Source organism: Vigna unguiculata, chromosome 10, assembly GCF_004118075.2.
Source record: "Vigna unguiculata cultivar IT97K-499-35 chromosome 10, ASM411807v1, whole genome shotgun sequence".
NCBI classification, from domain to species: Eukaryota; Viridiplantae; Streptophyta; class Magnoliopsida; order Fabales; family Fabaceae; genus Vigna; species Vigna unguiculata.
In genome coordinates, this window is record NC_040288.1 from 9818944 (window position 1) to 9830433 (window position 11490).

General features: G+C 33.9%; 1 protein-coding gene across 1 annotated transcript; it reads left to right on the forward strand.

The window, feature by feature from the left end:
* The first annotated feature begins 4284 nt into the window (after positions 1-4284).
* On the forward strand, positions 4285-9132 carry LOC114165206. Its single transcript, XM_028049867.1, has 8 exons — positions 4285-5096; positions 6464-7105; positions 7194-7319; positions 7509-8140; positions 8221-8305; positions 8387-8476; positions 8571-8753; positions 8842-9132. Exons 2-8 carry the CDS (start codon positions 6941-6943, stop codon positions 9130-9132), a joined length of 1572 nt encoding a protein of 523 aa, XP_027905668.1. The 5' UTR covers positions 4285-5096; positions 6464-6940.
* Positions 9133-11490: the final 2358 nt, after the last annotated feature.

Sequence of the window (11490 nt, forward strand, 5' to 3'; positions counted from 1 at the left end):
CTATTTTTCAGTTCAATTAAAACGAACTAATTCAATGTAGTTTGTAATAGTGCAGTAAAGTTCAATTAATTATGCCCAACTTTAGATGACGCGGATGACCATATAAGCATCCAAAAACTTATCTTTAAAAATATTTGGACAAAATAGTTGAATACTAGACGATGCAGACGACCATACAAATATCCAAAACATTTATTGAGAATGTCAAACGATGCAAGCAACCATCAAAACATCCAAAAACTTATCTTTAAAATATATTTGGATAACAAGATCGGATACTAAACGATGCAGATGACCATACAAACAAGGGCGACTCAACGGTTTGGGAGACCTAAAACAAACTTAAAAAATGAGACTTTTTATTTAAAATTTATTTTTTGAGCTTTTTTATGCAAAATTATTTATTAAATTGTCATAATTAATTTCATATAACATTTCTTTCCCCATAGATAATAGGACTAATCCGTTTAATCTTTCTTGAGATCTTGTTGGTCTTAAATAAATTTTTATTATCTTTAGCTTTTAGAAACTTCTTTCGGCCGAAACAACTTACACTAGAATTATTAACATTATTCTATAAGTTATATATGCATTTGGAAAAGAATTTATTCTTTTTGTATAATTAAAAATGTCAATTGGGTTATCATTTTTCAAACAAATAATTTCCCTTAAGATATTTAATTCTGAAAATAAATCAAATCGATCAATATTCAACAAATTATCATGTTTTAAAGATTTTTCAAGGTTTAAGCATTTTTCTTTCAAAAATGAAATATCTACACACCGTAATACACAAGACATTTGCTCTTTTTTGTTCATAGCTCCTTTTTGTTATGCAATTAAAGTCTTAATTCTTCTTTTCTTTTGAATTCTTGAATAGCCTAATTCAAATTTTCTAGTTGACATGTCTATATATATATATTTATATGAAATAAAAATGATAATCTATAAAATACTACTAAACAATGGCGGATCTTCACCAAAATTTTTGGGGGAGCCAAAATAATATACTCAAAATTTATATATTTAATATTTTTGTGACTAATTCAATAAAAATGAATACATAATCTAGTACATATATAATTTTCAAAGAAATTACACAATCTAAAGGAATGTCTATCGTTTTTGTCATATTTTTGAACTCATGGAAATTGATTATAATTAGATTTTTCAGTTAACTTTTTTCGATGTAAATAATCATATTATCTGCAAAATATTCATCTTCCGTAACATACATTTGATTCAAAAAATATTCACAAACTTTCATTTCATTATTATGCGATAAATAACCATATTATCATGTTTTCATCTTCACCAGTAGTTTCTCTATCAATTTTAAAAAATAAATTTATTCTTTTATTTTTCATTAATATACCTATTTAGAAAATAAGTTTAAGACTAAAAAATAATTTATCATAATCTAATCAAAAGTTGAGAGACATAATTACTAAAAAAAACTATGATAGTCAAGTTACAATTAAAAATTGACTATGAAAAATCACATAGTACATTGTTTCTTCTTCTATATTAATAAAAAATTAATATACAAAAAGGTCATGAGATAAAAAAATAATACTAAATGTTAAAGAAATAGTTTACTAGTGAGACAAGAGAAAGTTACCTTATTTATTTATTTAATAATGGAAGAGAAAATATAAAAAGATGAGGATAGAAATACTGAAAAAAAGTTTATGCCTAACTTTTTTTGAGTAACAAAAGAAAATAAATAAACATAAAAGAAGAATACAACATATAAAAAACTCAAAAGATAATTAAGAGAGAAAATAAAAAATATCTTAATAATTTTGTTTTCTTATATATTTAATTTTATATTTTATTATTTATTATTGTACTTTATAAAATAAATAAAAAATAATTAATTTAATTTTTATTAATTTTGAATATAATATTATTTAATTTAAAAAATATAAATATTTTAAAAAATTTAAATGTAAAATAATGAAAAAAAAATTAAAAAAATTGGGGAGGGGGGGCCGTGGCACCCGCCTGCCCCTTGTATGCTTCGCCACTGCTACTAAAGATAAATATATAAAATAAATGAATTAAAACAATAAAATCTGGTTGTGGTTTTCAAGAAAATAAACTTGATAGTAGACTTGCAGTATCTTGATGTCTCAAGTCTCTTTTTCGTTCTTAAGTCTCAACTTTTTCACAAACTTGCAAAATTTTTTATTTTAAGATTAATCATTAATAAAAATAATTAAAAAAATATTGCTCTTCTAAACTCGATAGTAAGTCTTTTTTTTTTTCATAAACTTGAATTATCTTTCTACAGAAAAGTCAACTTTGAATTATGCTCTAATTAATCTATTATCCACCAAAAGACTAAACCATAATCTAATTAATAGTTTTGTAAAAAAACTTCAGTTTCTCCTAAAGATATATTGAAAAAAAAACTTTATAAATCTAAAAGTACCGAAAAACAAAACTATGTAAAAGAAACACATTTCTAATTCTAATGCAAATCCAAAACAGAATAAAAATAACAACAACATAAATAGAAAGAAAAAACATACTAATCAGAAATGAGTATGAAAATATTGGTATACACGGACAACATGAGATTCAAGAGATTTAAGGGATGTAATATGCCAATACCCTAGAAAAAAAAACTATTAGAAGAGAATAAAGTAAGGAGAGGTAAGGAAGTCATAGAGAGACGAAAAAAAAAAATATAATCTAGATTGATTATAATAGAGTAAAGATAACTAATCATTCTCTTTCTTGTAAACAAAATTATAATTTACTAAAAATATATTTTAACTCATTAATTATCATTTTTACTACTAATAAAAATTAATATACATTAATAATAATTTAATTAAATTTTATTTCCAAACATAAACTTATAATTAATTTAATAGAACTATAATAGTAATAAAATATTTTTTGAGGTTTTTTTTATCTTAAAAATAATTTTATAATTACTTTAATAGAGATATATTAATTAGTACTAAACAAATTTTGAGGCTTTTTTTTTAAATATAATTTAATAAAAAAAATATTAGTAGTAATTTTTTTTTTAAACCTTCTTATCCCATGTTTAAAACAAGTATTTTACTCATTTTATCCTTGAGCCGTCCTACATTCAGATATCTCACCTTTTAAAATGTATAAATATAAAATTATAATGTGAGAAAGGAAAAAGAAACCCAAAGTTAAAATATTTTTAAGATAAACATTACATCGCATCGAGGGTAAAGGTAACAAAATAGAACCCGGTAAGTGTTTGCAACTTAGCGCATTCTTTCCATGTATCAAATTAAATAACTCCAAACACAATTAAATCAAACATCAGTTTAACCCAGCATCTCATATAAACATCACAACCCAGTTACGAACCGAAACCCAATACCAAACGCCAAACAGAATCGACTTAAACCCAAAATCATAAAGTGCATGCATAGGTTATAAATTTTTTCAACAAAAACAACTCGAATGCTCACTCAAAGTTAATCAATAAACCTACAACCGCAATTCAACTTTTTAACAGCTCATGATACAATCAATTCGAATCCCAATCAACTTCAAACGTCGAATCCAAATAATAATCAAAACTTAGAAGAAGGGAGAATAAGAAATGGACCTCTCGTCTGACAACGTTTCATGAGGAAGTGACGAGGATCAATACGGCTGGTGGCACGATTAAAGCTTATGGTTATAGTGCACGACGACGAAGCAGAATAGCCAACGAATTGCACAGAGATGCTCGCGGTGGCTCCTGTTGCCGCTGCCGGAAATCCAAGCTCGGTAGAAATCCGCTGGCGCAAGCAATGGTGGGTTTTGTGTGAAATGTGAAAGAGTGGAGAAGGTGAGCCCGTGGTTTTCTTATTTTGTTGGTGCGTAAGATAACTGATGATGATGAAGATTGAGCGTTCGGATTCTCTCAATGAGGGTTCCGTGTTATGTTAGCGTGAGTGGTGAGTGAGTCCTGTGAGGTGCGTGAATGGCGTCGGTGAGTTAGTGGTGTATGAGGGTTTAGGTGTGGGGAGTGTTAGGTGTGTGTTCTCTCGGGAGAGAGAAGGAAAATGACACGTGGCATCCAAACATCGGAAAGTGCATTTTAGGGTGAAGAAATAAAAAAGGAAAACGATAGAATAACACCCCATTTCTACCACTTTCGTTACCACCTTACGTGGCAACAGAAATGACTTTTTTTTTTTTTTTTAATTGAAAAATTAAATTGTCAGAATGGAACGTGAATCTCCCACACGCGCGTGTGCTCACGGAGTTCTCCAAATTTCCCCAACACCAGACCCCGCGCGCATCTGGAACCCTCTTTTTTCAAAACTCGCTCCACCGCACCGCTCCACCTCTCCACCGGTTCTCCATTTCTCCAAAGCGCCGTCAAACTCCTCTGCGCTCCTTCTTCTTCCCGCATACACACAGAGCCCCACCACACAGACACCAAGCCTCGACGTTTTCCCACCTAGGTGTCCAGAAACCCCAAAACCCCTCCCAGCGAGAAACCCTAACCCTCGCGCTCTCGCTCTCCCTCTCCCTCTCCCGCTCCCGCTCCCGCTCCGTCTCACACCAGCGGAACCATTTTTCTTTTTTGAAAACCGACTCTCCTGTACCGCTACACCGCTCGTTTTCCCTTCCCCGCACAACACAGACACGAATCCGGCATCCCACAACCATCCCTCAACACAGCCACACACCTCCGGTGGACGTGATCCCGCCACCGCTCCCGTCCCTAACCCTTGTCGCAGCACAGACAGGGCTGCTCCACCACTTCAAATCCGTTACCGTTCCACAAATACCCTCCCGCACCCGAACCCCGTTCCGGCGTCATTGTCCAAAACCAAAAACCCCTTTGTTGGAGAAACCGTAACCCTAGAAACCGCAGGTTTGTTCTTCCTTGGTCAATCCCGGAACCCCTGGAACAGTCCGAATTTCCCAATTTCAACGTTCTGCATTGGTGAGGCTCATTTTGTTTAATCGCGAAATATTGTTTGGTTGTGGTGTTTGTTGTTTATTAATTGCAATTCGTTATATAAACTTCTTACCCCAGTAGGAGATTTTGGAGATTTTGGCTACCTATGGCAGAAGAAGAAGAGGGTGTATCAAGGAAGGTAAATTTTTGCGATTATTGGATTTATGTTGTGCATTTACATTTATATTTTTCATATTCATTTAAGCATTATAAGTGTGAGATGAAAAAAAAGACGTCAACTCTGCAAGTGGGTGATCTTTTGGAGACAAAATTTCAATTCAATTTGGCTTTGTACAAAATCCCAATTCAATTTTGGTTTGTAGAAAATCCCAAATCTTCAAAAGATTCCAATTGAATTTGGCTTGGTAGAAAATCCGAATTCAATTTTGCTTTGTAGAAAATCCCAAATCTTTATGGTATTGGTGTGCATTGTTGGGGTCGAACCTTTTAGTTAGAGGTACAATTTTGTGTTGTTACGTAATTCCAAAGCCTGGCAATTATGATTTGTGGATAACGTGTTTGGTGGGTTACAACATAATTGGTCTTCGGTTCGTGGATAAATAGAAAATTATTGTTGCAGGCTAGTTTTTCACTAAATGAACTTAGAACTTGTTTACAAGAAGTAGGGTGGGGTGTGGTTTTGGTGTGCCCAGTTGGGGTCCCACCTTTTTGTAAGTGGGACAAGTGTGTTTTTTATATAGTTCCAAAATTTGCGAATTGTAATTTGTGCAGAAGTTGTTTGGTGGGTTACATATTGATTTGTCTTTCATTGCAATTTAATTTTAATATTGTTGCACCCTACTATTGTAGTTCAAAAATTTTCGAAATATAGTTGGTGCAAAACCTCTTTGGTGGGTAACATCTTGATTGGTCCTTGGTTGCAATGTCAGTTTTAAATTGTTGTATGGTAGTCTTTCCCCAAATGAAGTTAAACCTGGTTTAGAAGAAGTGAGATGGGGTCTGGTCTTGGTGTGCATTGTTGCGGTCCAACCATTTTGCAAGTGGTACAATTTTTTGTTGTTTTGCAAATCCAATGTGTGAAGGTTAATTTGTGCATAATATGTGTCGTGGGTTACACCTTAATTGTTGTTGGGTTGGAAGATAAACTTTAAAATGTCGGATAGTTTGTTTTCCCCAAATGAAGTAACACCCTCTTTTAAAGAAATGGGATTGGGTCTGCTATTTTACCAAGGGATAAAATTGTGTACAAACTGTGCACAAACTGTTGTTTGGGTTATACCTTAATTGTTCTTTGGTTGCAAGGTAAGTTCGAAAATGTGTGAGCTTCATTTATCCAAAAACTATTTGGTGGGTTACATCATGATTGCGCTTGGGTTGCAAGATAAGTTTAAAAAAGTTGCAAGTCACTACTTTTCTTGAGGGGGAAGAGAAGTCGTAAGGAGAAGTTGTGAACTATTCATTTACCATTTTTGCTGTTGTAGTTGATTAAGTTCATTTATTGATGTTTTCTGACATGATTTTTTAACAATTACATTTCTTTTTTAGGTAGTGGTTCGTAACCGTTGTAAAACAGACTACATTGTTAAGGTTAATGGATTATTGAGATCAAGCCATCGCTCTCGAATTGGACGCACTCCATTTAGGTGGTGTGTTGACATGGTGAAACCGTTGGATATCAATGGAGTTTTGCTGAAACACACACTTAGTCGGTAGGTCCCTGAACATGAAAGCATATGTATCAGGCAACATTTGGTACGGTTGTCTGTTTTAGATGTTTGTGTTTGTTTGGGTCTGAATGCTGTTGGGGTTGATGTTGAATTCAATAGTGTTGTGTGCGGGGTCATAAAGTCATTATTTGAACATGAACCAATAACAATAGATGACATTGTTAATAGGATATACTTTTATTTACAGAGTGGCGATGACAATGACATTGACAATGTAGACAATGTTTGTCGTTTGTACTTGTTGTTGTGTTTTGCTCTTTTGTATTTCCCTAGGACTTCTAGAACTGTCACAAACATGCCATTTAGATTGTTGGATAACCTTGACAACTTGAATCAATACAACTGGTCAAGGTCTGTCCATAGTTTTTTAGTTGAAGGTTTCAATCGTGCTTACCACACTTTAAGGGAAGATCAAAACACGTCAGCCATAACTGTAGCTGGGTCGGTGGCTATTTTTCAGGTATCTATTATTTAAGCCAATTGTGATTTTGTTTGCCTAATGTTAGTTAAGTAAACGATTAATTAGTTCCTGCATATATTTTTTTCAGCTTTTGGTTTGTCGACTACTTAATGTGGGGTCTTACGAAGGTGACGTTACTTTCCCCAGAATTTTGAGTTGGCCGTCGTTGGTGATTAGGACTCACGGAATAAAATCCGCATTTGAATCTAACAAGGTATTTGTATTGCATTTGTTTTATTTAAGTTGATTAAGTTGTATTGTGTGTAGCAATAAAGTTTAAAGGTTGGACATCATTATATTTTAGTTGATTAAGTTGTGTTGTGTTTAGCAATAAAGTTTAAAGGTTGGACATAGTTGTGTTGTGTTTAGCAATAAAGTTTAAAGGTTGGACATCATTATGCAGGTTGTTCTTGAATGGGAATTAAGTGAAGACGAAAAAAACATTGATGTTGTTCGTGAAGCCTTAAATGTAGCTGGACATGGCATCCCAAAAAAAGGAGTAGATGACATGTCCTTTACTAAATTTAAGCAATGGTGCAAAAGGAAGCTGAAAAGAAATTATAGGGTTGTTCAACAACTAAAAGATCAGCTTAGCAATATGGAAAAAGAGTACGCTTGTGGAGGTCAAGAAGCCGACCCATCTTCCTTTGAGGAACCCGAACCCTCTCCCTTTCATAAAGCTGATCACTTTGATGTTGAGGAGCCCCAATGTCGTTCTTTTGACCACCCATCTTCCTCCCATCAACCTCAACCATCTTCATTTGAGCAAGGTCATGCGTTTGATGTTGAGGAGCCACAATCACGTGATTTTGAGGACCCATCTTCCTTTCATCAAGCTGAACCTTCTTGCCATGATATAGGTGATGGCTGTGATGTTGAGGAGGCACATGCAGGTCATTGTAATAAGCACGACCAAGGTTCTCCCGAATACAATCCTCATGGTATGGAAATTATTCCGTATGTGGAACCAGGAAAATGTTCTTTGGATGTTGACTTAAGTGAACTGTATCGCATTCTTGTGTCACAAGATGGGAGGTTCGTTACTATTGCATATATAAATTTCATTATTTCATTTCAAGTGTTATATAGTTAATTGTAAATTTGTCCCTTTTCAGGCAAACGGTGGTTGACATAAATCAGCAGATATTAACCACAGTTGAGTCCTGTGGATTTCGTCCTCGAGGAAAACTTTCAAACATGGTAAAGCCCTTTGTTGTTGTAATATTATAAAATTCTTATTTTGATTAATCAAATGACAGTGTTGGTTAAAAATGTTGTCAGGCCATTTTGTTTGCTTGCAACAACTTCATGTATAGACAAAGAAAATTCAATGGGGTGATCAAGAGAGTTGTGTTTGGTACTTTGTATACGGTATTATAATGTTAATTGTTTTTAATGTTTTTATATTTCATGTATGTTGTTCATGATGGTTTATGCAAATGTTATTCTAATATTTTTAATAAAGACTGTAGTTCTTGAAGACAGTAGAAAGGTGAAGGCAAAGAGACGTGAATGGGTTTTAGGGGACTACAACAATTTCCTTAGACGTGGACTAGTTTCAGTACACGATATACATCAGGTTTCGTGTTTCGGTCACAACCCATGGGTGCCCCCTTACCTGAACATCACCGTTTGCAACATTGTGAAGGTTAATATTTTATATAACATTTACATTATTACTTTTTAATGATTTTTAAATTTAAATTACAAGGTCATATTTAATTCATAATTGATAGGTTTTTAAGAATGACATTAGTCCACCAACTGACCATGAAGTTGAAGCTTCTATGCCCGTTGTGCGAAACTACCCAGGAGAATATCTTGATGTTGACGACATTTTGAAGAAGCTGGTCCCTCCACCTAAAGTTGTTATAACTGGTTACCATGAAGACACTTTTGTTGCTGGATCATCAAGTCTCCCATGTTCTAATGCTGCTATTTCTCTTGGTGCGGACTCACCACATGGAAATTATGATGCACATCCCGATGGGTCTACAACATTTGATGTTGAATGCCCTGATGCTTAAGCTACGTATTTCAGTAACCATTTTGTGATCCCTCCATAAGTAGGTTGTATTCGTGTAGTGCTTCCATGTCCCTGCTGAACACCTACTGGACGTTTTGAAAAGACTTTTTGTTAATGGTTTGTAGTATTGCTGATCAATCCATGAGTGATTGTGTTTTGTTAATGGAGAAGGATACTGTTTTAGTAATCATTTATTGATCCCATGATGTGCACACAATTAAAACACACCACATTATTTTCTATTGCAACCAGGTAATGAATTTAATTGTCGGAATTGCTGGGTGACCCTCATGTTTAAACTTTAATCACGGAAATATTTTTTGCACAAATATGTTCTGACATTGGTGGACCTTTTTGGAATTTACCATGCAACCCAGTGAAATGTAAGGTGTAACCCTGCATATACTTTTTGGACAAATAACTTGTAGGATTTTTTGAATAAAGTAATTATCCCTGGCCATTGGTGGACCCCAGTTTGTTCCCCCCTTGGATGGCAGACAATATTTTATTTCTTTTACTCAGTGCATATGTTATAAGTGAACCCCAAACTGTGCTGGACCTTTTTGGAATTTACCATGCAACCCAGTGAAATGTAAGGTGTAACCCTGCATATACTTTTTGGACAGATAACTTGTAGGATTTTTTGAATAAAATAATTATCCCTGGCCATTGGTGGACCCCAGTTTGTTCCCCCCTTGGATGGCAGACAATATTTTATTCCTTTTACTCAGTCCATATGTTATAAGTGAACCCCAAACTGTGCTGGACCTTTTTGGAATTTACCATGCAACCCAGTGAAATGTAAGGTGTAACCCTGCATATACTTTTTGGACAAATAACTTGTAGGATTTTTTGAATAAAATAATTATCCCTGGCCATTGGTGGACCCCAGTTTGTTCCCCCCTTGGATGGCAGACAATATTTTGTTCCTTTTACTCAGTGCATATGTTATAAGTGAACCCCAAACATTGCTGGACCTTTTTGGAATTTACCATGCAACCCAGTGAAATGTAAGGTGTAACCCTGCATATACTTTTTGGACAAATAACTTGTAGGATTTTTTGAATAAAATAATTATCCCTGGCCATTGGTGGACCCCAGTTTGTTCCCCCCTTGGATGGCAGACAATATTTTGTTCCTTTTACTCAGTGCATATGTTATAAGTGAACCCCAAACATTGCTGGACCTTTTTGGAATTTACCATGCAACCAAGTCAAATCTAAGCTGTAACCCAGATTACACTTTTTGGACATAGCTGTAACAAATGCTCAAAAGCCCATAGCTGTAACAAATTTTAAACAAAATTTGAACACCATTAGCGAATAATTCAAGATCATAATTAATAAAACAATCAATTAACGAATAATTTATTATACCTGTAACAAATAAACACAACCATCCACATGAAAGTATTTCGCATTTCCTTCGTCGCTCAACAACAATGAAGCAGTACATAGACTCTCAACCAAGTACTCATACACAAGACTACCCCAATTATATTTTCCTAGACTTCCAAAGTCATCCACAATGTTGAACAATATCGGAAAAATTCTACCCCTGCGACTAGACAATAGAAACTCACATATTCCTATCAAAACATACAATCTACAAAAATCAACTACACTTAAATCTCCAAGATGTTGCATTAAGAATTCATAAACCATTTTGACATCAACGTTTTCATCATCAAACTGTTTCCTACACTGACTTTCAACAAAACCCTCAGCCAAATCAATTTTAGTTCCAACAACCCGTAACCCTAAACCTAAGCATACATCTAATAAAGAAAATCTAACAATTTCTTTATTAAGGAGAAAACCTCCTCTGCTCTCAACCCACACATTAACCAACTCATTTAGAAGATTTCTACTTATCTTCAGAGACTCTTTCAACTTCGGCATCCAAGCAAAGGGTGTTTGCTCTAGACAAATAATTTGTTCTTCTGTTAAGATCTTATTCAAAGAACCAAGAAAATGCGTCCGACATGAATGTCTAAAATATATCTGCATCCACAAAAAATAAGAATACATCAACTCATTATTTAATACATATATTGAACAACCTTGTATGACAATTTCCAAACTCATACCTTCGTCTCAGTTGTACAACCATCGTCTTCACCGCCATCAGTCATGATTCCCAAATCAGATCTTCAGTTCACAAAAATCAATATAAATCAAATCATTCATAATGTATTCATAAACCATTTTCACATAAAAATTGCACACATGTATTCAAGTGCAATTATCAAATAACACAAACAAAACTAGTTCTGCAATATTAACCAACTGTTAGATCAATCCACAAAACAGTAATATGTATGTAGCCCCAACAAATTGCTGTAATCATTGCACCGATT